This window comes from Ambystoma mexicanum, chromosome 7q (genome assembly GCF_040938575.1).
Source record: "Ambystoma mexicanum isolate Mex_15411 chromosome 7q, UKY_AmexF1_1, whole genome shotgun sequence".
Lineage (NCBI taxonomy): Eukaryota > Metazoa > Chordata > Amphibia > Caudata > Ambystomatidae > Ambystoma > Ambystoma mexicanum.
In genome coordinates this window covers 757,438,439-757,466,266 of record NC_090941.1, presented here as the reverse complement: position 1 = coordinate 757,466,266, position 27,828 = coordinate 757,438,439, and the positions used below count along the sequence as shown (strand labels likewise).

General features: G+C 42.9%; 1 protein-coding gene across 10 annotated transcripts in view; it reads left to right on the top strand.

Annotated features, from left to right (window-relative positions):
• The window catches only part of ELMOD1 (ELMO domain containing 1), a 446,580-nt gene that overhangs the window by 324,051 nt on the left and 94,701 nt on the right, over positions 1-27,828 (top strand). For all 10 annotated transcript variants that reach the window (XM_069640662.1, XM_069640656.1, XM_069640660.1 and 7 more), the window contains 3 exons: positions 13,880-13,908; positions 18,797-18,894; positions 23,996-24,125. In XM_069640662.1, the coding sequence (XP_069496763.1) occupies positions 13,880-13,908; positions 18,797-18,894; positions 23,996-24,125 (257 nt within the window). The remainder of the gene's footprint in view (positions 1-13,879; positions 13,909-18,796; positions 18,895-23,995; positions 24,126-27,828) is intronic.

Genomic DNA, 27,828 nt, shown 5'->3' with positions numbered 1-27,828 from the left:
AATTTAATTGTATAATCATATTTGTCCAGAATCTCCAACACAGGCCTTTAAGTGGAAGGGGGGTCTAAAATCTAAAATTCTTAAATCATCCCAATGTTTGCTGTCCAATTTCCCCAAAACAGACTTTAAGTGAAGGAGGGAGGGGGGTGCTGAAAACAAACCGCTAAATCGCCCTGTGTTTATTTTAAAGCAAAAGCGTGGGTGAAATCATAATTGCCATATGCATGGATACCAATCTACGAACTAAACCTCTAGTGTTTTAAGCGAACAGGAAAATCAAAATTGCACAGCACTACATATGTACATTTCTTCTGTTCATTGCTCAGTATTGAGTATTTCTGAAGTGAAATCTGTATAAAGTATTTTGATTTGTGTTATTCCCAACCATCGTATGTGTTTCTTTTCTGTAACAAGAAGTTTAATTTGTGAGCCACAAAGAAGGTGTCATGTGTCATTTTAGTGTGACTTCCATTATTTATCATTCAAATAGATACAAATATATTTCCTGTACAACGGCTTGGTTCTTGGCTCATTGGTAGCTCAGGGAGAGGGATCCAAAGGGTATGAGATGACTTGGCAATAGGGCTGAACAAAGAACTGATATTAAACAGTTTGTTGTGGGACACCTTGATTGGGGCGGGAAGGAGCTCCCTGTCTTGAGGATGGCCTCTCAATATGCTGTTACACAAAGGACCAAGTCTGGTGTCATTTGGTCACTGCTGTCCTTGTGCAGACCTTTGTGTTTATCCCTTTGATGATCTGCCCATGGTTTAATCTAAGAGAACGTTCAGATCCTCAGCTGGTGCAATGTTGTCACCCTGCATGCTCAATAACCTCCTCAAAATTGCTATACAAACAAGCTGCCATTGTCAAAAGTCAGGCCAAATGCGAATACCACTGTCTAGTTAGTGTTATAAATCTTTACTTTTGCTTTCACAAACTCTGTCCTCAGTGTCACTGTACTCTGAAACCAGCCTGTGTTTTATGATATGATATTTTATTTATATCGTGCTCGTACACAAGTGTTTCATAGCGCGATTTGTATTAACATGAATACACATTTTACAAGCCTGCAACAGTTTAAGAACTGAAATTATTGTTTCGACAAGCTCTTTAACAACCTGTCATTATACTCAACAGTGAAGTGGGTCTCCTACAGGAGGGCTACATCTGCATTGATTTTCTGTAAATACTAAAGGACTTTCTTCCTATTCATTTGGCCCTTTAGGTGTTCACTGGTGTAGCTGCCATTTATACTGCCATTCAGTAACAAGCTGTACATTCACCCATCATCGTTCTACAGCCGGGGCAAGTAATACCCAGCTGCTAGACAATACTTACATGCATGTATATATGACAGGTTTGTTTGGAAGGTCATAATGGTGACAAACTTAAAAGGGTACCATAAAAGACAATTTAAGAAATAAAAGACAAGAAGAATGACATTAATAGTAGCATTACAATGTACATAGTCAATTCGCACCCCCGTCGCTGACGTCAGGATTGACAACCCTGTTGGAACCGCCTGCACTGTATCATATCAACATGGATAGTTTACTTTTCCTATAACTCTACTTAAGCCAATGATGGTGTGCTCCCTTCCCCACTAACCAAGCATTGCATTTCCCTATCTTCTAACACCAATTTACCACCACCCGGCCATCAGTGATTTAATCCTCCACACACCTACCTACACCCAGTTCATACTCGTCTCCAACTGCCCCATCCAGGTCACCAAGGAGGACACTGGACCTATCACTGCTCTTCACTAAATGTAGGGGCCAATATAATGATAGTGGCCCTTAGGTCAAGCTGATTGAGATCCTAGGCAGTGAAAGCAGAATATGCCCATCACTGCAGTCTTAACAACATCAATCTACTGTAGCAAATGCTGCACCACTGATTGAGCAACCAGCGTGACCATGTTGCAGCTACCATGTCTTGGGCAGATACAGCTCACATAGGGGCATGGCTGTTGAGATATTTATCTCAACAAGGGGTTCTGCCATTAAAGAATATTAATCCCAGAGTTGTGACAGGAATCTACGCCATCATCAGCTCTGCACCCTCAAAAATCACAGGATGTTACAAAATTATGTGACAAGAACTATTCAAGTGCTCATTGATGGCCACGAGCTGGTACAGGCAATACATGGGTCCCAAAAGCATCCATAACCACCCCTCTCATTTTGCCCCAGACACCCACGCATGTGTACCGATACTCTTTCAGGGGTAGTCAGGCAGTGTTTTAGTTTGATGCATCTATTGCAAAAATGGAGCATGCACAACTAGTATCTACACCATATAGATCAACTATGTTTGCACCCCGTGTAGAGTCATGTATATTTGGGGCAGTACAGGTTAAGCTTTCCCACATTACATGCAATGCACAGTGAAGCTTTATTACCAGCAACCCTATCCAGCACCATCAAGTTTGCAAGACATTACGTAGATTAATTATACTCACACAATTGTTTGGTAGAATGCTATAGCTTTGCATGAGTAATGTACATCTCTTCCGCAAAACCATGATCTGTGCAATCTGCACCCTCACTTACTAGGCAATCCTTTGTTAGGTGCTGAAGGGGCTGGAGTGCTTCCTGATACCACTATCTGGACAATCTACATTGGCCCACTCCAACCATATATGAACACCCAGTCCAGTACCTCCAAACATCCCGCGGCTGAAGGTAGCTCACATTTCAGTAGCACCATGCCCCATGATGCAGCAGCACCAACAGTTGTGTAATTCTACATGTGCTGGTCACAGGCCCCCACCCACCAAGCACTCTGTGTTGCATGCTGCTATTCTCATGACTTGACCCTGCAGTAATGTATCATCTTCTGCATTTCGCTACTGGTTTTGCTACTGGCTATTGCAGGAATCCTCACTGGCCTTTTTCACCAGGGCAACAGCCTTCAGAAATATGGCTGGCAGCATCTGCGGCATGGGGAACATTTAGTGGGCACCAAAGGTCCTAGACAGCTGCCGCCATATTTAAAATAGTCAAAGATGGCCTACAATATGGCACACCAGTCCAGTAACTGCCTACAATTTAAAATAAATATACAAAATGAATTCCCTGCTCTCCTCCAAATTCCAATGTGAATGGCACCTTTCTTTAAACGAATTTCAACAGTAACTTGAGACCCCACCTATCCCACAAAATCACACTCATATAGTTCAACTATTAAACCAGAACTTCCTTAACAGTGAACATACATGTAAGCAGATCAGTATCCATTGTATGCACAGTGGCACCATCCATACACATGCTCACTCACCTGCTACTTACTGAAGTTGCACGTAATGGCTCCCTGAAAGGATAAATAGCATTTGCCAGCAGGAATGATATAACTTCTGGTAATGTCATGAAGTAGTTCAGGTTTTCTTTTTGTGCTAATTTCTTGACCTCACTAAAGCCCAGTATTTTATCTACTCTCTTGGACCCCCACAAGATTTACTTTTTTCTCTTTTGCTATCCTGGGGATGTTGTGACATACTGTGTGCCTCATAAATTTAAGAATGAAGGAACGTGGAATATTATTTTCCTGTGGTTCCATTCTGTGGGCTTTTTCAATCTGAATAGCATTTGGATGTAGGTCCAACAATAGTGGCGGGTCCCTCTGGGGAAAATCCATCTGCTGGTTATTAATTCTCCTTTGATTTTCCAAGACAGTTTGCTAAAGTGTTCCACCAACTGCGACTTTAAGAATATGTTTTGTGTTGCGATCTTCGTATGTTCTGCTCTCTGCTTCACCCAGAAAGAGGTTTGCCCAGGGAACTATCAATAGCTACGACCTAAACTTTAGGGAGGTTACCTCACCCAACAAGTTCTCCAGCACCTGTTTATCTTGAGGGGTTTAGTTGGACTCTCCATATCCACCGAGCTGCATGGCAAAGCTGCACCAGGATTCTTTTGTAGACTTGCCCTGCTTTGCAGGGGGGAGGTGAGGTGTTTGCAGCTCATCTCACCTCATGTGGTCTGAGAGAGGCCGAGATGAGAGTGGGAGGTAGGTAGAGTGAGACATGCGCAGGCGCTCCTGTCTCAGCCAGCCATCTCCTCCACTGATAAGATGGAGCTCCTTTAAGTTTATTAGGATTGATGGATTTATCCCCATAGCCTCTTCATCCTCTCCGTAACCAACCCTTTTCCATTCTTTTCTCTCTTCGTTAACTTTTTCAAAAGTGTGTGTACTTTTGTTTCACTTGCCCTTGTCCCTAATAATTGAACACTTGTGCACAGTCCCTCCCACACCCTTCCTCTTCTCTCCTCTCCCTACCTACTCTATGGTGCTCTCTGTTTTCCCCTATCTTTTCTAACTGCTTCTCTGTCGACTATCCTGCTCTCTTCACTAAATCTGGTAGAAAGAAGTTTAAAAGACATCCTGGTTTCCAATCCAGGCCTCCCTATCGCGGACACCTATACCAGTGCTTCCTGCAGGCAAACCCTCACCAACATCCTCTTTATCCTTTCCTCGCCAGACCTATGGACTCTCCATATGGTCTCTGTGCTTTCTCCTTTCTATTCTTCTCCCATTATTGGTAGCACCCGGTGGGAGGCTCTCCTGGCCTTCTTCCACACCTCTAAGGTCATCATTAATGTTTACCTGAATGGTACCGTCTTGGTCCAAGGCCCTCAGGCCAAACTTCTCCTCTTTGATAGACGCTTTCTATGCCTCATCAATTTCCCTTCTCCTACTGTCCTCTCTCTTTCCCTCCACGGCTGCCTCCCCCCCGCTGTCTCCTCTGTGGCTGCCTTGCCCCCTCCTCCTTCCTCTTCTGTCCCACCTCGGCTTCTTCTACACCTCTGCACAGCGTACCTCTGATTTGTACCCCTACCCGGTAGTCTTTCAAGGACAACAACCATCTCCATATTGCCACTCTAAACTCTTGTTCAGCTGTCAAACACTCCTCTGACACCTGCCGCCTCCTCGAAGAACTTGAACTCGATGTCCTCAGTCTCACTGAAACATGGTTCACGGCCAGCTCTGTCACGAGTTTGACACTCTCCTCCCAGATGGCTATAAGATCCTCTCTGCGCCCAGGTCCAATCGTTCCGGAGGGGGTGTAGCGCTGATCTTCCCTGAGTGTATTCTTGACTCCGTCATTCCTACGCAGGCCTGCTCCTCTTTCTAATTCATCATCTGCAGGCTCTCTCACTCTCTCTCTCCTAGCCATTCCCTTACTGTGATTACCATCTATCGGCCATCTGGTCAGATCTCCTTCTTCCTCTGAGTGTGCAGACCTCTCCTCCTTCTTGGAAACTTTAACATCCACCTGGATGCTTCATGTCCTTCCTCTGGACTCTTTCGCAACCTCTGCAACTCTCTCTCACTCTCTATCGTCCCCTCTGGCCCGACTCACTCTGCAGGGCACACTCTGGATGCTCTGATATCTACAGACCTTCCCCTTTCTATCCCTTTCACCACTCCTTTCTCCTGGAGTGATCACTTTCTTCTTTCCTCCCAGCTCTCTCTCTCCACCCCTCAGGCCAAGCCAACTCCAGCACTGCCACCTACCTTCTCGGTTATCGACCCATGAAGCATGTGTCTGTTGTGGCTTTCGCTGCCACTTTCTCACTCCCACCCCCTCGGCTGACTCACACCCTGACACAATCCTTTCCACGCTCCACTCTGCTATATCTGATACTCTTGATGTTCTTGCCCTTGGCCTGAGGATCTGCTTGAAGCCCAAAGCCAAGTGCAATTCCTGGTATGACTCAGACTTCATCATCCTTAAACACAACTGCAGGGTGGCTGAGAGGAAATGGTGTGCTTCCTGTACATCCTCTGACAAACTGGCCTGCTGCCTGCTCCAAAGGCAATACCTGCTCTCTGTCTGCACCAAGAAGAGAGCCCTCATCCAAGCCCGCGTCTCTACGCCATCCAACAACTCGGCCGAACTCTTTAAAATCTACAAGAAGCTGGCCAATCCTGCTGCAGTCTCTACATCGCCTGTCCCCTCCGAGGCCCTCTGTATGGCCCTGGCTTCTGATTTCATCTCTAAAGTTCAGGATATTGTGTGCTATCTCTCTTCCTCTCCTCCGCCTACCTCTACTCCCCTCTCTTCCTCTGGCCCTTCTGTGGCCACCTCTCCTCTCTCCTTCTCTGCCTTTCCCCTGTTCTCCCCAGACAAGGTTTCTAGACAAGTCCAATCTATGAAAGTCTGGTCGAAACAGGTTCTCCCCTGTTCCTCTAAAACCATCAAGGACCACATTGACACCCTGACTCCTGCTTTGGAACACTTCTGTAACCACTCCTTCGCCACTGGAGTCTTCCCTTCCCCACTGAAGCACTCCCTTGTGCACCCTCTTCTTAAGAAACCCTCAGCCGACCCCTCCTGCCCTGCTAGCTACCGCCCAATCTCCATCACTCTTTCCTGGGCAAACTCCTGGAAAAGCTGGCCATCTCCCAGCTTAATCTTCACACTGAATTGGTTGGTTGTCTCCATGACCATCAGTCTGGCTTCAGAGCTGTCAAAATCACAGAAACTGCTCTCCTGGACGTCTGTGAAGACCTGCTCTCCAACCTTGACTCCAATACCCCTGTGTCCTCATCTTACTTGATCTCTCTTCTGCCTTTGACATGGTCAACCATGCCATCTTGCTCAATCATCTCTGTGATAACCTGGGTATCACCGATCAGGCTCTGGCTTGGCTGTCCTCTTTCCTCTCCGATCGACCCTCCCAGGTCCAACGTAGGTCCTCCCACTCCTCTATCTCTACTTGTGGTGTTCCCCACGGGTCTAACCTCTCTCCCTGGCTGTTCAACCAATACCTGGCACTTCTTGCCCACTGCATTGCCGCTGTCTGCCCCAACTTTCAGTGCTATGTGGCCGACACTCAGCTCATTTTCAGACTACCTAGCGCCACCTCTTCTCCTTCTCGGACTGTCTGTCCGCTCTCCAGGAGTGGTGTACCACCAATGATCTCTGCCTTAATGCCAGTAAGACTGAGATTCACCTCATCGGCACACCCGCTCCCTCCTTTCCTGTAGCTCTCTGGCCGGCCTCTCCTGGCCCCATTCCTGCTCCCACCTGCAAGGCTAAAAACCTTGGGGTCATATTCGACTCCACACTCTTTCCCTCCTCACATCTGACATCTCTAAGAAGTCACACTACCAGCTGCACCTCCTCAGAGGTATTCTTCCTTTCCTCACCTTCCCCCAGAAGCTCACTGTCTCCAGAGCTCTGGTTCTCTCTAGGCTGGACTACTGCAACAGCCTCTTTCTAAATCTGCCTGCTTCTACTCTCCTCTGCAACTCATCCAGAACAGGACTGCGAGACTTGTCCTTGGCCTCAAGCCCAGAGATCGTATCTCTCCAGGACTGAAATCTCTGCACTGGCTCCCACTGGATGCAAGGATTAAGTTCAAAACCCTCTGCTTTGTCCACAAAGCCTTCTGGGGCCTGAGGCTTCAATACCTCCAACTCTCTCTTCCTAAATACCTTCCTTCTCGAGCTCTTCGCTCATCCGCTCATCTTCCTCCAACTCCTTCAGGGTCAGTCGCTTCTCCAAGCAGCAAGTTGGTGGTAGTTCGCTTTCTTCAGCTGGGGCTTCCCTCTGGAACAGCCTCCCTGCCTCCCTAAAACTTGAGGAGAACCATCTCCTGTTCCCGGAAGCACCTCAAGACCTTCCTCTTTGCTTCTGCTTTCTCTCACCCTCTCCCCTGCTGAACTCCTGACTGAAACTTCACTGGTTACCTGGCTACCCTCTGATCTCGGGCCCAGGTCCCTACCACCGCCAGCTGCACACCTGCACTGCCTCCCAGCAACCCCTGCACTTGGGGGCTGTTTCTGTTTCCCTACAGTCCCCACCCGCTCTTGACACTTGATGTCTGCACTTACCCCTGCGCTTGCCACTAGCTACATACTGTTTTTATTTATTCTGTACATTTTACTGTTGATCCTATGTATTGCACTGCCCCCTCCGCCTACCTGCTCTTGTGCAATCTTAATGTCACCTGGCCTAGTAAGATCGCTGACTCTGTCTTCCCTCTGTACCCCCTCGCCTTGTCGCGCTTTGAAACACTTGTGTATAGGCACATGATAAATGCCATATCATATTATATCAAATCATATTAAATGGCTTATATTATATCGCATTTACTATTTTTGTTAACTTTGGACCTAAAACATTTTTTTAGGTTATCCATTGGCTTGGTCTACTTTTGGGGTCTCGTGCCAGGTCTTCTCACCTTTGTGGGGCACTGCCAAATGTGCCTTTGGAAATTGGTCAGCTTTGTATTTTTATTTCTGCTCCACAAAAACGCATGTGATTGCATTATTTGTTTTAGATTTTGTATGACAGTGTACACACTGTTTGCATACATTAAAGATACAAATAAAGTACGGAGGGTTCAGGGTGCATGACATTGAAATAGGTAAACAGCCACATTGTAATAACTCGGTGAAGTAACTTGGAAAGTAATCACAGGCATTTGTAATGCATTTCTTATACTTATCTTCATAATTAACCTATACTGAAAATGGCCTCCTATAAGTGGTGCAGAAGAGTGGGAGTGGAAACTCCACCCAAATGTACCAAGCTTTAAATGTAAAAAAATATCTTTTTGGGAGAAAAACAAGTATTCCACTAAAAGATTGTTAAATTCCTCATATTTGTTCAGCCTACACATGCATACTGAAGTCATGAAGCATTAATGTATTTGCATATCATACCCTTGCACATGCGCACTGAGGGGTACACAATTTCACACATAGGTTAGTGTGTACACGTATAAATTACGCACGACGTGACTTGCGCTTGCAAATGCTTACTTTTGTAAATTGGGGCCGAAATATAAAAAGGATCCAATTAGCAAGGTCTTTTTTTCTTTCGCAGACAGACATGATGGCTGTTCTCTCTGTGTTTGCAATCGGCACCTAGGTGATTATTGGTTATATTCAGGAATTCTCAATCGGTGTGAGGGAAACGAGTAGGTCAGGCTGATTCCTGGTTTCATGGTATAAAGCAAAGATCAGATCATCCCCTCTATTTTTTCTAGTGCATTTCTGTGATTCAAATACCTTTCCCTAGGTCCACAAGTGTTCTCTTTGTACTTTTGCCCAGCGACCGTGCGAATGATCATGTATTCTGTACTCTGTAAGGAAGCCAGTGGATTAATGCACTTGCTGCAGTGATGTGGGTGTAACTTGAAGATCAGAGTTTGGAATCTTTGAAGGTTGGCTTGATCTTTCATCCGCCCACTTTCTGTCAAATGTTCCTCATCAAGTTGGGTAATACCTGATATTAGGTGCAAGGAGCATTCAATTTTGAAGCCTGCACTATAATATTAATAATGATACAATTTTTCTATAGGACTGGACAGTACCTTATGCTGCAATTATTCTTTAAAGGGAAGGACTCTCATCCCATAAATGGAGGTGTCCTGGGATTACATCCAGGATCTTCCAGTTGCCAATTTACCGGCCCGCTTTGGGAATTGCGGAGCATGGTTAGTTTCAGATAATCTTTTGCGAGAAGCATATTGAGTTTTTCTTCAAGGCTGAGAGGCCACCTCATTGCGACGGTAAATACCGTGGGCAGGAATATTATGGCTCCACTCTCATTAAGGGTTGAAACATAATTGTTGGGGGTAACAGCAACATGTTGGGGTGAGGACTGGAAGAGGAAGCTGGGTGAAGGAGTGTGGGAATGAACGGTCACAGGGGCCTCCCTCATAAACGAATTGCAACAGAAACGAAAAAAAGAGGAACCACATTGGAATCATGATTTTCAGGGCTATAGCCACGAGACATGGCTGAAGCCACAGAGGTGACACATCAGTCGACATTTACCTCTTTCTAGCAGTGCTAAAAAGTTTCACACGGTTCCTGCTCTCAGAGGTAGCTAATCAACACTGCCGGCCCAATTATGGGCTCCGAAGTAGGAGGCATTAAGCGGACTAGGCAGACTAGGTATAAAGAAGGTTCTGCTTTTTTTGGTGAGGACAGATTCAGTGGCAGACTGAAAGCGCAGCAATACATGTTGATAAACTCATAAAGGGGAAAGAAAAAGGACAGGCCTGGATCCCTATTAACGAGCCAGTCAGAGACTTGGGATTTCTTTTATTCAATATTCTTTATCAACTAAAGCTGTTTGATGTAGTCACTGGAAACAAAGAAATTATAAGGCAAATGTCATGGGAAAGATTCAGTGGCCTCTCTTTATCTTTTCAACAATATTTCTACCTGCTGGTTGCCCTCATATGAAAGTCCGGCTGCTCACACACCTTTTTGTGTGTGCAGTTCCTCTGTTCCTCCAGTCTTCAAGGCAACATCCTGCTGCTCTACTACAACCCCAACTACTTTGCATTTCTGCCTTGATGTCCTTCTGGCACTCTGTTCCATACCGCCTATGAAAGTGTTGTGGCCTTTCCTTTGCCTTGTTAGCAGTTTTCCTGAGCCTCGTTCCTCTGATGTCATCCAGAGGGTGGTATTTTAACTTGCCTTTCTTCTTCTATCCATCTATAATTAGGGAATGCGAAGGATTGCTGATATTGATAATATTGCCAAACTTCCATGGATTTCTAGAGTCTGATTTCCATTTCCATATCACCCAAAGCAATGTCCATGGGATCCAAGAACTAAGAAGCATATGTAAAGTGTTGCAGAGTTTATCCCAGGTCATTCTAACTTCCCATTTCCTGTGTTGAAATCTGCTTGAGCGAACTGTGTCACGGTTCAGTTAGTCGATTGCTTTGTTTAATTTTGTATGTGGGATAATATACTTCATGCTATAGTGAAACCCCTCAGTAATACACTCACCCGAACTGATCACTTGGTGCTGGGACTGTGACAGCTAATTCCAGGCCAGTTGACACAACAAGTAATATGCATTGCTTTGAAAAAGTTGTGTTCAATTGTGGATTTCCAAGGGAGTTGGTGGAGGGTTAAAGGTTAATACACAACCAAATATTCCACTCTAATCAGTGGTCACAGTGTCAGAAACCAATAAGGAGAAACACCCAACCTCCAAATTATATCTAAATATATAAAACGCGTAGGTATGTTTCTGTACCCAGCTGATGCAATTTATTAGTGTTAGGTTACCCTCTGCTGTCTAAATGGCAAAGTGTACCCACTTCAACAACAGCTACAATGTCAACAAACAGAATGAGCGTGGTTCTGCATGCTCACTTTCACCTTCCACTATCACAAACATTGGGAAGCTACTTCTTTCCACCAAACTTCTCTTCACACAGGGCTCAGAGGATCCAGTGCCAATGAACAGTTAAATACCGGCTTAGCGCTTCAGTCTCCAAAGAACGAAATGCTATAGGATGAATGCCTCCTCATGAAAGTAGGTGCTGTAATTATGCTCCTACGTAATCTTATGCAATCACTGGGACTCTGCAATGGAACAAGGTTGACAATTACGTGTCCACAAAAACACATCATAGAGGCCTGTGTGATTGATGGAACTTAGATACTGTTCTTATACTGCGCATACCTCCCATTCCATCTGATACATTTAGCCTTTTCAATGACCATTAATAAGTCACAGGGACCTTCCTGGAAGCGATTGGTGGTAATTCTGATATTTGAGATGGGGACAGAAGTGACCCTATGAATTACCGACTGAAATTGACCGTTACGCCAGGAACAGCTAGTTTAAATAGATTTCTTAATTGTACCTTTAGGCTGATAGAGGATGCATCCTTTATGGAGATACAGGGGGTCATTTTACAACTGCTTGAGTGAAAATGTAAGAATTAAAAGCAAGGCACTGGCATGTTCACGTTATTTTACCTTCCAAGCCATTTTGCTGCCTTTTGAAGTCAGAGAAGGAGCACGGAACAGAATTTACATTTCCGCCATGCATGCTTCCTCTGACATCTATAAATGCACGCTTTTACGCCTACATAAGATTTTCATGCAGGCCTTAAAATAATGGATTTCTATGGAATCTGCCTGCTTTTAGCACCGGCTGTGAAGTGTTATTATTTGCATGCAGCATTTGAATCACTATATTAAAAGTAAAGAGTAAAGGCTGTGTTGCCTGTTTTTCACTTTAATTTTGCACACCGTTTTGCAAAAGTTGAAAATTGCATCCCGGGAACCCATCATCACTGGGGGCAGCTCATTCATAATGGGCGAGGCCACCGACCCACCAAAACCCTCACCCATCATGTAGGAGCTGTGCCAGCGCAGGAGCAATCTCTCAGCTACTTTCTTCAGCTTAGAAGGCGGTCCTGGGCTGGGTTGAAGTGTCAATGGGAAACAGACGCGCATATCCAGTGGGCCATGTAAGGCTAGGGGTATATTGTTTCTCCAGCCTTGTATGGCCCATTGGGGATGCAGGACTGCACATTTGCATGTGTGAGGAGGCGCTGCTGCACCTCCCTGCACATACTAGCTGTGCGCATATGCAGGAACCAGGAAGCGCTCTTTGCTTCCTGGTTCCTGTTTGTGCTTCGCGGGAGCCAGAGTGCTTTCTGTCAGCAGCGTAGTTGCTTGAGTATCTGACTGCGTGCAGGTAACATTTTCTTTTTTTTAATGCATTATACGTTGTGAATCAGTGAGTGTGTGATGTATGGGTGTGTGTGTGAATGATTGAAAGCTGTGTGAATGGAATTAGAGTGTGAATATGTTGTGTGTATGTTTGTGCTAGGCCTGAGAGCGAGCGGGGCTGGAGGAGTCGCAACAATGCATTTTTTACTGGGCATTTACCATAGATACCTCATAAAATAGCATCATCCTTTCTTTTATCAACCAGTATTGATAAAGGAAGGATGATCTGTTATTACATGGCTAGACACTGCAGGGGTGCAGGAGAAGCGGTGGCCGCCGAGCAAACAGGTAAAATGGGGAAAGGCGGTGGGTGGTGTAAGGCAAAATTTGATTTGTTTTACCGAAATAAAAAGTGATTTGCGGCCAAATTGCCTACAGTCAATTCCACTGCAAATCATTTTACTTTGTTCAAACAACCCAAATCCTGCTTGCATACATTGTGGACGAAGGCATCATGAAAATGTGTGGGGAAATGCTCCTGTACACTATTGGTGACTTGCATCTGTTGCATTTTTGCATTGGAGTTACGCTACAAAACCAATTGCAAACTGTCGGGCTTTCTACCCAGTTTTTCACAGAAAGTGTACTGTATAATGCACCTTTTTAACCCAATATTGAAAAAGAAATTCTTGGGCCCCCGAACTTCCCTTGGTTGGTTCAGGCTCCCTCACTACGCTCAGCCCCGCTGGCATATTGGTGGGAAATATTTACACCCCTGCAATTAGAAAATTCACCAGCTGCCATTGCAGGAGCACATAAATGAAATAAACACATTGTACAAAATAGCTGACCTTTCACATACCCATAGCTCTCTTCATTCTATGGCTCAACCGTTACGAAGGACTGATTATAGAAAACTGTATTTTGGGCATAGGGAGATAATTTGTTTATTATTTGTGGCTTTCAGAAAGACTCACCAGCGACTTGTAATGAATGGCGATTCATTCCGAGATTCCAAAACTACCATTACTCAATTCTTCCATTTCTATGTTCTTTCGCTTTTTTGTGTTATCACTTGAGGAACACAAATGTTTATGAAGTTGTCTGGGAAAATTTTGTAAAATATTTCTCTTACAATGTTACATCTCAGTAATGTGCCTGCGAAGGGAATCTTCTGGATTCTTCTTAGATATCTAGCAATATCATCTTTAAAACTTACTCCCATGACAATATCTCACCATCTTGTTTTAAAAGGGAGCATAGCTCGCACATTAAGCCCTCGCCTCTCAGATGGGCTCAGCTTGTGTGCCGCATGTTTGAATACCAATCGACGTAATGATACTGAAGACATTGTTTCATTGCATATTCTATATTTCAGAAAACATTGTCCTATGAAATCTAATTGTTGCATATTTCTTTGCAGAGAGATCGCTGAAAAACTCCAAAAACAAGGTAATAGGCACTATATGTTGTAAAAATGTTATCTTGATACATGCCAAGAAGAATAACGTAATTATGTTTAGAGCAGGCAGTTCCAAAAAGCATTCCACAATTATAATCATTTTTCAAACTGTCGATAGAGCATTTAAGATGGTCCAGTAATAAGCGTTTTATATGCCGCATATTGTTCCAAGGAACACTCTATTTACTGCCACCTAGTAGGGCTGGTTGTGGTGATGGTTCGAGTTCAGAAAATGCAGCATGAAGGTTTGAAAATGGATAACCGAGCCAAAGGTCCCGGTAGCTTTGGTATCCCGCCTTTTTGCTGCGGTATCTGGTTCGGATAACCAGGATTCAGTTAGCTGGCATACTTCATTATCTGGAACCATTGGTTTCCATAGATGCCAGATAATCGAGCTTCTGCTATAATTATATAAATAAGTACTAGGAGCACATGCCCATATTCTGTCATTCTGATTTTTTTAGATACGCTTTTTGTCTGAATCGTTAATGCAATATTTTCATCCTATTTCAGAGTTTCCATCTCATTTGGTTTGGTGCTTCTCAAGGTCGCAGTTGTCACCATTCTAACCATTTTCATCCCATGTTTTGAGCAGTTTCCACAATGCTTTAAGTCAGTGGTCTGCAACCTGTGGCTGCAGCCAGAGTAGTCAATTGTAAGGGATCATAAGAGGCGTAGTCCAAAACATCTGTGGAGCTGCAGGTTGTCAACCTATCTTTATGTCCTAAGGGATTCAGCACTCATTTATGTATAGCCTATGTTCATGCTGCCGTTAGTATTAAGTTGTTTACCACTATTCAGTTAAAATACAGTTGGAAAAAACACACACACACACACACACACACACACACACACACACACACACACACACACACACACACACACACACACACACACACACACACACACACACACACACACACACACACTCACACACACACACACACACACACACACACACACACACACACACACACACACACACACCCCCCCCCCCCCAAAGGTTTGAATATGACAATTTACACTGAGAAAGCTCACTTATGAACTTCAATGATTCCTAGCAAAAAATCAGTATAATATGGTAAGGTCCTTGTCATCAAAGGAAAAGATTCCTTTTATAGCCTTATAGACTGAGGGGAAGGGTCCTTACTGAGGTAAAATGACCCTTCCACAACTCCAAAAGCTCCCGAGTCTAGAAGACTATTAGCACATAGCGGTAATAGGAATATATGTCTTGGAGCTTTGATGGGTAAGTGAAAAACGGTAGTATTATGATGAATTAAGTAAATAGACAAGTTGTTAGCAAATTAAATGTTTTATTTTGCAGTATTTACATAACGAAGTTGTCTGTTTAAGTTCAGCATTTGTGAAAATCCTAAGGGCTTTTCCCACCTTACTCCCTGGGGATCTCCTTCACAGGTGGCCAGGGACGGGCCATTGCTCTTGGATCCCACACTGGGGGCGGACTACCGAGGGAGCACTACCTCAGTAGAGGGTCCTCTGGTATTCAAGAGGTAGTGCCTAAGGGTGAGACATGGTTTCACCCCTTCCCTGACAGTAATCTACACAACTTTGTTTCCATTTCAGTGGGACACTACAAGTCCCATAATTCCTGTTTTCCCTTTGACTGCCAAAGTACTGGGATGAGGAAGAGGCAACTAGGAGTGCTGAGGATTACCCAAAGGAACAGCATTGGGAAAGGAAAGACTTCCTATACTCCAACACTTGATTGTCCCAATAATGATGTCAGGCAGAGCCAGGCACTTAAAGCTGACTACAATCACCTGAAAGCTATCAACTCTAGTTGGAGGTATAAAAGCAGCATTCAGAAACAGCAGTTTGAACGAGTTTGGGATGCCGTATGATCCACAGAAGCAGAGCAGAGAGGCTGTGAGAAGACGGAGAATGAGAACGCTGGCCCGATGTGCAGAGAGGGGCAGAGCGTGGCGAGGGAACAGTGTCTCCAAGGAACCTGGAGGGAGAAAGCTGTGTTTGTCTGGCCGTGCCCAGGTCATTGCTTCTTCCCCTGCAATGCGGGTCCTAGGGATGTCAGAGGGGCAGCGGATGAGACCATGACCTTGAGACGTGTATCCCAGACAGGCAAACTGCCAGCACAGCACTACAGGTGAGTTTCTGTTCATGAGGAAGCAAGAGAAACTGCCTAGCATGTGGGTGGCTGGAGCGGTTAAAGGGATAAAGCGGAGACGGAGAATGAGAACGCTGGCCCGATGTGCAGAGAGGGGCAGAGCGTGGCGAGGGAACAGTGTCTCCAAGGAACCTGGAGGGAGAAAGCTGTGTTTGTCTGGCCGTGCCCAGGTCATTGCTTCTTCCCCTGCAATGCGGGTCCTAGGGATGTCAGAGGGGCAGCGGATGAGACCATGACCTTGAGACGTGTATCCCAGACAGGCAAACTGCCAGCACAGCACTACAGGTGAGTTTCTGTTCATGAGGAAGCAAGAGAAACTGCCTAGCATGTGGGTGGCTGGAGCGGTTAAAGGGATAAAGCGGACAAAGGAAAGAAAGTAACCAGACAGGAGATGCAAGTGACACCGGAAGAGTGCTGAAGCACGGCATTATGGTACTTGAGGTTTAAGGGAATAAAAGAGACAGTCTATCACAGCCGGGGAATCCTTGAGGGAGGAAAGAGACCAGGTGTTAAGACACGAGTGTTGAAAGAAAGTTGCGAGGAAAGTCTCCCAAATGTGTGAAAAAGGGAAAGTGCTGCCAAGCGGAGCAAATGAAGTGGGAGCAAAATATGAGAACTTTTTAAATGTGATGCTGTATGCCAAAGAGGGGCTAGATATAAGGAACTATGATAAGGTGTGATACAAAGTAACAGAGTGGTCCTGCGAGGCAGATTCTCACATTCGAAAGTCTCTGTGAAATGTTCTGAGTTGAATTGTATTAAAATGGGAACCAAAAGCAGGAAAGAAACTGTGATCCCGAACGAAAGTTGAACTAGGGAAAAGCAAAGTACGTAAACTCTGAATATGCCAAAGTATATGAAATTTGAAAGATGCCAAGAGGGCAAAGTATGATATGATATGGCATTTATAACGCACCTATACACAAGTGTTTCAAGGCGCGAGAAGTAAAGAAGCTTGTTGGTTGTTAAAAGTACAAGAACCAAGAAGCATTGGTGTTGCAAAGTGATGAAGATTGTTGATTATAAGTTTGTTTAAAGAGAGGTCGAAGTGGTCATGCAGAAGTCTACGTAAAAGCCTTGCCGTTTTGAAAGTCTTTGACAAAATTGTGAATAGGACAGAACGCCCCAAAGAGAAAGCCCAAATAGAACACCCACAAAGAGAAAGACAGGCTCGAGCCCGGCAGAGCGAAGCCTGTAGGGAACTGTGATAAAATGGAAGGTAAATGTGAAACGAAAGACACGCTCGAGCCCGACGGAGGGAAGCCTGTGTTGAATGGTGGCAAAGTAAAGGTCAAGAGTAGAACTGTGTGTTTGTGGCAAGGCGAGCAAAGCCAAAATAACTAATTGAACTGTCAAACTGGAAGCCCACGCCTGAACTGTTGAATTGAAACAGTGAGGCCAAAGTGTGTAAGACTGATAGAACTGTGCCATCCACCTATTCTTTTTAAGAAATTCTCGAGACTCTGTGCTTTTGACCGTGGGGAAGGGAGTTGTTACCTAAGCCATTCTGACATTTTTTAAGACACTATTTTTCCTTTTGTATTCCCTTTATACATTTGTCATTTGAGAAAGAGGGCAAGGTTAGTTATTTTAGTATACAGGCCTTTATATTTTGACTAGACTGACTTGGACTTGTTTGTTATTTGTTTAATTGTCAAGACTATTTCCATTCTAGAGTTAGGGCCAGTTAGGAATTCTACTAACCCAACCAAAATACCAAAATATAGGTTTTTGAAAGGTGCATCTATTTTGTCTCTGTCTGCTATTGATACCCTGCCTTCCTTATACATTTTAATTTCAAAATTGGTTAAACTGGATCAGGATTAACATGACCATATGTTAAGTGTGATGTAAATGTAAACGGTTACTTTAAAAGAAAGGGAATGTACTTTCCCGGGCTTTAGCTTTCCCTGTTATGCATTAAATTGGATGTTGCTGTGAAATAAATATTATTCCCCCCAAAGATGGAGTTTCTTGTTGAAAGAAATCTTGCCTGCAAATTGCACAGTTGCTTCCCTGTCTGCTTTTGAAGTCCGTATGTTCAGTATGCAGTCAATAGCAGTAATTATTGACTACACGCCGAACATTTTGGTTGGCTAAGCGGTGGCCACTAGTGATCTCTGTGTTCTAATACAGCTACAGGGCAGTGAGAAAGGTAAAGCTGTGGAGAAAAAAGTAATAGAATTCAAGAGACATTAAAATGATGAATCTGTATCCGGAATTGCTTTTGAAAAACATAAGATTAAGCATAAGAGTAGGAAAACAAACCCAAGTGCATCATAGAAAATGACAACGCCTGTGGGACAAAATGATCGGATGAGTAAATGGCGGGAATGGATGCCGTTATCAGGGATTGAAAGGGAAGTTCCCCGTGATGTGCTTCAATGGAACATCAAAATTGGTGTGGGTGAGTACAAAGGAAAGAAAATATTTTGTCTTGAGCAAGATGAGCTATGATTGCTATTCATTGCAAAACAGGTTATATTTTTGTCAGTAAGGCTATTATCTTTTTTTATACGATATGAATGAAATGTTCTTTTTTTTAGTCAGGCAGGAATGCAACATTCTGAATGTGACACGTTCTGCTTTTATATTTTGTATTCTTTCTTACCATAGTCAATCAGATGTGCCATGTGACGTCATCAGGATGATGCATTGAACGTTCTCAGTTAGCATGCTCACTAAATACCAGTCCTGCAGATGAGTAATTGACATTTTCATATCATTGGCAGCTCTTGCAAACTGCAGTCAGTGCACACCCGGACGCAATAGAGAAGACTGTTGATGACATCATGGCTTTGAAAGAAATAAACCTTGATACGAATCCGCAGTAAGAAAATTACACAATTCAACTTTCATTAAATATGTAATCTCCTTCTGTAACGTCTTGTTCCTTTTCTCTATTTCCAGTACATCTTTAATTAGTTACGAGTCTTTTTACATAATTAAATATACAGTGAAGCACTGTTGTATGCACCAGTCTGGCTTGTGATTCCTGCGTGTAGACTCGAACACTACAATATGGCTGGCTTCCAAAACCATCTGTAGTGCTCGTCCATTCTGACCTAACCTATAATGTTGATTTTAAAACGACCACTCCTAAGGGGCTGTCGGGCAGTACACGAACTTTACAAAAGAACTAAAATAAAAAAATAAATGAAGGCTAAATATAAATCAGTAATTTGTAGAGTAACTATTTTCTATACATTGTCCCAGGCTGGACATTGGGTTTTGTTAAGGTCCAATTGGATTATTGAAATAATTCCTGATATCTATTATTTTATATCACAACGTAATGGTGAAATGTACATTCAAAATCGTTCATTACACAGACCTAAGCGTGTTATTTCTTAGCTAATTGGGTCTCATTACAACCCTGGCCTTGGACCCTGGTGCAATTAGCACCATGGTCCATGCCGGATTCCGCCATGGTGGATGGCGGATTTACCGCCCCATTCCAAGGTTGGCGGGGCGGTAAATCCCCATTCACCATGGCCCCTTCCCCATTCCCATTTTTGGCCCATAGGGCTCAATGGGAATGGGGAAGGCGCTAATTACGTAAATTACGGTGCAAAAAGCAGGCGTTAAAGTCTGAATCTGGCGTTAAGGGTTTAACAGCGCCGCAGCCTTTTACGGCACCGTTAACCCCTTAACGCCAGGGTTGTAATGAGGCCCATTATCTTGCATTGGTTTAGTCACCAAATTCATTCTTATGCTTTCATTTTCAGGCATGTGTATGGAATTGTTCTATAAGGAGGCAGTGAAAATGCCTCAATAGCCATATGGTATCTGAATCCTAATTGCATCTTTATTAGATAACAAATGACAGGGTGTCTTACCCTGGTTCATGTTGGTCAAGTTTCCATGTGGCATAATGATCTGTGCTGTTTCTTTATTTCTTTCCTATTTTCTTTAAAGAGGGGGATCCCTGTGAAATATAGCATAATACAATTAACCAAACATTGTACTCCTCAGTGACGATAGAGTTGCCCATAACCTATCCAGTAGGTCAACAAACTGTATTCGACTAAAAGCCGTCAAAGTGCAACAATACATGTTCATACATTTAGCACACCTTTGATACCAATAAAACTGAGATATAACAGCTGCAATAATATATACAAATACATTTAGGATCCAGACCACTGCCTGTAAATAGCAGCCTTGTGCTCATTTGATCATGTTCCAAATATATATATCTTAGTATAAAAGCATTAAAAGGCAGACTCAGCATTACTGGAGTAAAACCGACTTTCATATTACAAATGCAGTTTGCAAATAGTTAGCTAAAGCAAATACATATTTGTTTTGAATTGCATGCTTTTAAAACCTCCCAGTGCATCCTCCATCGGCCTGAACCCATTTGCCCTTAATACCGGTTTAGCCCATGTTTCCCTTGCAGAGGACAATAGTAGGCAGAAAAACATAAATCCACCAACTGTTTTAACTGTATTCTTACAGAATGGGCAGTACTCTGATTTTGATTTTTCTTGGTCCTATTTACACATAAAAAAAGCCAAGGGAAGTATATCTAAACGCAATTCTGTCAACAACAACATGTATGCTGGCTTTTCCAGCCAATTCAAATAACCTTCGAAACCCCAAACAGTTTTTCATTCATTTATTGTGTCATCTTGACACCTAAATCCCCAGGATTTAGGAAATGAATAAGTGCCCAATGGTTGAATGTTTTTTTAAGTTTTCTTGGTTTTGCCATGCATCTTGCTGGGTTAGCCCATAAATAAATAAGATCTATATCTGTTAGTGTGCTGTGGCCATGTGCAGTAGTTTCTGATATCTGTTTACTTGTTAATGACGTCATTAACATAGAAAACGGACCTCAGGAACTTTGGTGCAACACCGCACCATGAGGTAATTTTTTGACATTTTTTATTTATTAGACATGGTTAGCACCCACGTAGAAACTATGCAGGAGCTCATGGCTATATAACCCTCCTGGGCGAGGCGACCGCCCTCTGGGAACAGCCTGCCACCCACATTAAGTGACCCACACTTCACTTGGTGCCTTAACTGGCTGGTGGGCAATTACCGATTGGGTCAGCCTTCCTCCGAAGATTAAATCGCCTCATTCTGCAAGCATTGCAAACTCTGATTCAATTCTGACTGTGGGACGAGCACCGTTTCTTTTACACGGGGGATAATTGAGTCACAAATCTCATTATAAGTTTGATTCATATTTTTTCTACCCATTGTTATGTTTGAGATGTTCTCAGAGACCGGGCTAAGCCCCCAATACATTTTTTGGAATGACTATATTCTGGCTTAGATCTTGCCATTGTATTGTTTTCTTCATGGGTTAAATTTTAAACTGTTTGTCGGCACAGTCACTCCCTAATCCATGACCACTAACTGATCTATGCATAGTTAGTCATACAGGGTCATGGTTGCTTTCGGGTCTTAGGATCACTCTAGGTCTTCCGCCCTATACCACCTTTCTACATACAGTAAAATATAATTTAAATGCGATCTAACTAAGCCTCTCCTAAAAGTAGGCATGGGTGGGCTATCTCCACTTAGCCTCCCATTTGCAGCTCTTAGTCCTAATTCTGTAAGGAACATTGATAGGTTTAGCACTTCTGAATGATGGCAATGAGATGGACCAGCCGAAATATCTGGTATATTCCACCCTATGCCCTCATCCTTAATCACTTCTAAACATTCAATTAGAGGCTCAAAGTGAACATCCAGATCGCCAGCCACTATAATTGCAGCTTTTCTATTCCAGTTTGGCGAGGATCGGTAGTCTGATGGAATTTGTTCCAACACTTCAAGTGGATGAAAATTGAATTTACCATCAGTGGGTCTTTAAAATATCAACTATTTTACATTGTCTCCTTCATAGATTTGTCGGCATAATAAATTAGAACAGTTAGCTACCACCTGTTCACATCGAAAACTATAAATTGATGAAACCCATATTGTCAATCCCCCACTTGCATGGCCTGTTTAGCCCTTCACAGCATTAGCTGAAAAACAGTGAAAGCCAGATTTAAATACTACCTCCACTGACCATGTTTCTTAAAAACAAATGAAGGTTTCCTGGACAATGAAATCGAGCCAATCTAAATTCCCCATCTTTGCTGCCAAACACGCTATCTTCCAGGATAGTACGGAAAAAGAAGGTGGGTTATCAACAGAGGTAGCTTCACTAAATTTAGTAGGGCCTGTGTCAAGTGGGGGAAGAACACATCAATCATTGTTATCAAGTAACAAACAAGATTTGCAAATGGTTCTTTCAGCACCTTTGGACTTTAAAGGAAAACCCAACATACTTTAATCTACTAGGCCATGTGCATCTGAAGGACCCATGGAGTGGCTCTTTGCGGGTGCATGGATGCATTCACGAATAGAGATGGACACTCCCTTGGGTGGCTATGTGTGTATGGACTTATCTAGAATTGTTTATTCTAGTTAATTATGTGAGACTACTGAGAAAGAAAAATTGCCATTTCTCTAGTCAAATTTAGTTAAATAGTTGTAATGCTAAATCTCTATATGTATTGTGAGAATAAGTTGCATATTTTATAATATTTCTTAATTATATGTTTTGATTTTTGGTAGGTGCCTGCTTTATAGATTATGTAGTAATATAAAAAAATATACATCAGGAATTATTTAAAAGTTTACATAAAAAGCATTCTCTACAATTTATGTACTAATATGGGTACAAGGTAAAAATACCCAATTCTGTAAGTCTTGCTGCAGGCCATTAAAAATGTAGTCATCATTTTCGTAGTGGCAGGCACCATGTGGACTATACCAAAAAACATTTTCTTTTTTTAAAATATTTTTTTGTGATTATCATTTTCTCTTATAAATGTAAATCAGGACCGAGCAGGTGTTTCTATGAAAATTAGAGCGAAAGGGTTTGGTGCTGTGTTGGCCCACTTTTTAAAATACAACACAATCCGGTTTTTGATCCCTTTTAATGGACCAACTGAAAAATGTATTATGCTGAGATTATATTTCCATTTGATTTCGAGGTACCAGAGACTTCTTAATCATATAGTGGTCACACAAAATAAAATGAGCAACAAAGAAAAATAGACACAGTAAAAGGTAAAAACATGACATGCCTAATGAATGCTAAAGTAAGGCTAGACGACACCACTGAAAGCTAAGAAATCAGACACGGTACAAGGGAGCAGTGCTTATCCTGGGTGTAAGGCCATCCTTTTGTTCTAGTCAACTAAGGTAAGACATGTTGCATGATCGGAATATATTGGGACGATGAACACTTGTTTTCTACACTTGCTTCTTTCATTAGATGAAGACCCTTAATTGGAAATAGACTATGGGCCGTAATGATATCCTTTCATAAAACAAAGTCTTTCAAAAGCAACACAGCTTGGAATTCGTGCAACAGTTACACTGTGGTTGTTATTCATCTAAAAAGTGCAATACCCAAGTTTATGACATCAATGTCAATTGAATTGATGTGGGTGACTATAGAGGGCCTGTGCCCATGATTTCTAATTCTTGCTATTGATGGGAATTTCAACTCATTTGTTGCCCCCACTGCTTTTCTTTGTGCACAAGAAATGCATCTATCAGTTTTATGATTTATAATGTCTGCCTTATTATTTATTTCCCACACATGAATTGGTCAAACACCTCAACATTGTATGCATTACTATTATAAGGGAAATTAGTCATAAAGAGCCACAGTGTATCTTCTATAGTCTGAACATAATTTTGGGGAACCAAATGAAAAAAATATCATTATGAACTTCCCATGATAAAGTATTGATTATTCAACACTTTCTGTTCATTGTCTTGCACCGAGTTAAATTACTACTTCCTAAGCAGAGATTGTGTTATGAAACAAATGACATGAAGGCATATCATGCAAACAAGGGTTGCAGGAGAATGACATATCTGACGAGTCTGTTTCCCTTGTGTCCACTAAGATTGGGAGTATCTTTCCAGTCATGTCTCCTGCAGATTGCTGGGTACAGAAACCTGACTGTAGAAATTGAAAAGCTGCGCAGAGAGCCATACGACGCCGACAATCCTGACCATGAAGAAATGCTGTTAAAGGTTAGTGTTGCAGGGATGCAAAACTCCAATCAATGGGGGCTGCAAACAGGTCAGGTTTTCAGAATAACACACCTAAAGCAATGACAACCCTAATGCGCCTCGAATATCAATGTGACACAACAAAATGTAGTGAGCACAAATAGTACAATGATAAAGAATCAGACTTCAATATATGGTGTACATATCAAAATCAATTGCAGACACAAAGCAACAACATTATCAAAAGGATATATTGAGGCTTCTTCTCGAAATGTATTCCAAACACTTGATCAGGCATAGATATTCCAATAGCCAACACGTGTTTCGCTCAGCACCCGACTTAAATTTGGCAGAGGCTAGCGAGCTTCTTCGTGGCTCTGACCTGATGGATATATCTTCACTTATCTGTATACAAATATTGTACAAACTCTCAATCACCCAAATATAAGTCATAATATGTCTATTCTCACAATTACATAATATTATTCACACCCAAGGTTGTTATTGCTTTAGGTGTGTTTGACTGATAGTCTGAACGGGACAGGACTGCAATAGAACCATGCTGCCTTCTTTTGTGCTATTAGAATAGCATTACATGACTAATGAAACTGGCCCCAAGAGTTAAACATTATTCAATTAGCGCAGGGAGATATACTTTTAAAGAACCTGTATTGTGGTTGCTAATTACGTTTTCAGGATAACTGGGTTGAAATAGTCAATAATTACCTTGAAAAAGCGAAAGGTCTATAGAACTGTGGGCAGAGTTGTGCAGCACTGGTCTTTTACAATGTATGTGTGTGTTGGTCCTTTAATACATTAATGCTGTGAAACTCATTGATGACTATAAATAAGAAACCTCACCTCCATCAATCAATACCCGAGCTGTCCTTCCTTCCTTTGTGGAAAACCCATAATAAGCTGTGCTGTCTTGTTAATAGTGTGCAGTGGGTCCCTTGGCTACAGCCCTCCTGACCTCTAGATCCTCCCCACTTGTGCCCAGTTTCTTAAAGCAATGGAACAATTTAGAAATGAGTGTGTAAAACACCCAATCAAAGGACACTGATCACCATGGAATGTCCCTGTGCATTGAAGAAGATGTTAAACCATGAACTGTGGTCTAATCCCAAGTTAATATTGAATTACCTGCTTTTGAAGTAGTGAAAGCCGTACACGTCAAGCAAAAGCGTGTCACCCAGCAAACCTGTTGTGCAATCATAGCCATTTTTAACCATGTCATGAAATATGGTGGGCAGTGATTACACAAACTACATTTTAAAGGTCACAAATGCAGAGGTTTCGTTGACTTGGTTGAGTTGAACAAATACACGTGTCTGTGTGTGCATGTATGGGGGTAGGCGAGTGGAGTGGAAGGGAGTAAGGGATTAGAGGGGTTGGAGAAGGAGCCCCCATGACAGAAGGAAAGGGTTGATTTTAGGTTGAGCAAAGAAAGTCAACCAAATTTACTACCTTCAAAATGTAAACTGTGTAATCACGTAGAATCACAAAACATACATTATACTATTTTGAAATGAATTGCATGTTGTTCTTAATGATTTTGTTAATAATAATTTCTTTGGCATTAACCACAACACAAAGTATATCAGCGTGCTGTACAAGGAAATCAAAAGTAATAAAGTCAAATGTTATGCTATCACAAAGTTAGACAGTTAAAATATAGACTATGTCAGTAATCATACATGATCGCTTCAGAATCCACAGTTTCTTAAGATTGTGTTGTAGTGTAGAGTAACCATAAGCTTATTCCTGCATTTTGGTACAACACGCAAAACCACGGAAAGGCTAACATTGGCAATAAAAGCAATTCTATACTTTCTGACAATGTCCTGCGTATTTATTTTGACAGCCATAGGTGTACTAATGCGGGCACAAGTTTCTGAATATGAGACTGCAAAATCCAAGATATGATTCTGACCTTTATTGGAAGTTGGGAAAATCAAGGAAGCCTAAAAAGATGAGGAGTTTCCGGACATCCAATATTAATTTCCATAAGTGATTCAATTTTTTCCATGTCACAGATGGCCTCATAAACACACCAACTTTCAAAGACAGTTCAATGATTTTTATTTTCACATTAGTGGAGGGATTTGCTAAGCACCATCCCTAGCCCAGGCTTTCCTCAATCCCATGCTTGTGTCTACGTCTAGAGATCGGTTAACCCCTACTACCTAAGAAGATGTCTGACTGGTCATGATGGCCGAAAGGCAAATGCTTTCTCTTTCTCACTCTTTCTGGGAACAATGTAGGTGGTCCCCGATCTAGCTTCCCCTATGTAGTGTAACACAATGACCAGTGCCTTCCAGATGCTTGTGCCTCACTTGGCTCTTTTCTTCCATGCCCTTGTATTCCTCTCCCTATGTCTCTTTGTCTCTCTCCCTTTCGTCCCCCTAAACTACTCCTTAATACTCCACCAACCATTTCTCCTCATTCTCCCTTATACTGCCTATTCTATCCAGATAATCAGGCCCCACTTGTCCCTTTCTTTTCACACCTTTTTATTACTCTCCCTATGTCTTTCTGACTTTCATCCTCTTAGTCTCCTCCTCACCACACCACCCAACAATCTCCTCTCGCCCTCAGATCGTACCCTTTTCTACTCTCCCCTCTCCATTGTACCACTACTCTCCTCTATATTATATTATATTATATTATATTATATTATATTATATTATATTACTCCTCTCTCTCTGCTCCTCCCCTTTTAATTGGACTACTGCTCCCCTATCCGATCTCCTACTTCCTTCTCCTCTCTACTAGTACTCCCCTCAGTGTTCTGCTACTGCTCCCCTCTCCACTCTACTACTGCTCCCCTCTGTTCTACTTCTACTCCCCTCCCCTCTATCATCTCCACACTACTCCTACTCTTCCCTCTCGACACTACTACTAACAACCACCCATACCTTCTCCCACAGTCACCCTCCTTTCACTCTTCCAATCATCTTCTCATTCAGTCCCTAATACCCCTCTGTTAGTTTAATTCATATACCTTGCACACACACTCAAACCAAAGTACCATTTTCTCCCACCAACCAGTACCTCACTTTTCACACTCCTTCCGCAATTCTCCTCCTCGCTCATCTACCCAGTCCTTTCTCCACTTCATCTGTTGGTAATTTTTCTCCTCTCTTGACCTCACCCGAATAATTCACACTTTCATGTTTACTGTGCCCCTTTTTATCCTCCCTCTTCCTCCTCACTCGACTCTCTCCCTCACATGATTCCCCCGGGCCAACCACTGGATTTCATTCCCCAGGGTACGTGTTATAGGTGAGCAAAAGCACAAAAGGGCTCTTAAGCCCTGCCCCTTTGTTGTAGGTGGGTCCGTCGACAGAAATCAATGTCAGCCAACTGCTAATATGAATCAATGTCCCAGGGAGGGCTTCCTGGCGTATGCGAGATTCTGTTTTGCCAGGGGGAGCACTCCACCACCCCGTCGCAGGTAAAAGGATTGTCCATGTGGGTTTGGTTACACGTCCTAGGTTTGCTGTTCCGTGGAGGAGAACGCTCCACGTCCTCGTTGCTGCTCAAGCTGTGTTTGTTACGCTGACCTATGTTGCATTGTTTATCAGTTTTTGTAGTCTGCAGTGTTCATTTCTCTGTGGCTCCACGGGTCTCTGTGGTCTCCCAGGCTGGCTGCTTGCTCATTCTCCCACCACTGTGCATGCTGGTCCTTGAAGTTCTCAGGACAAGGAAACTGGCCAGCATT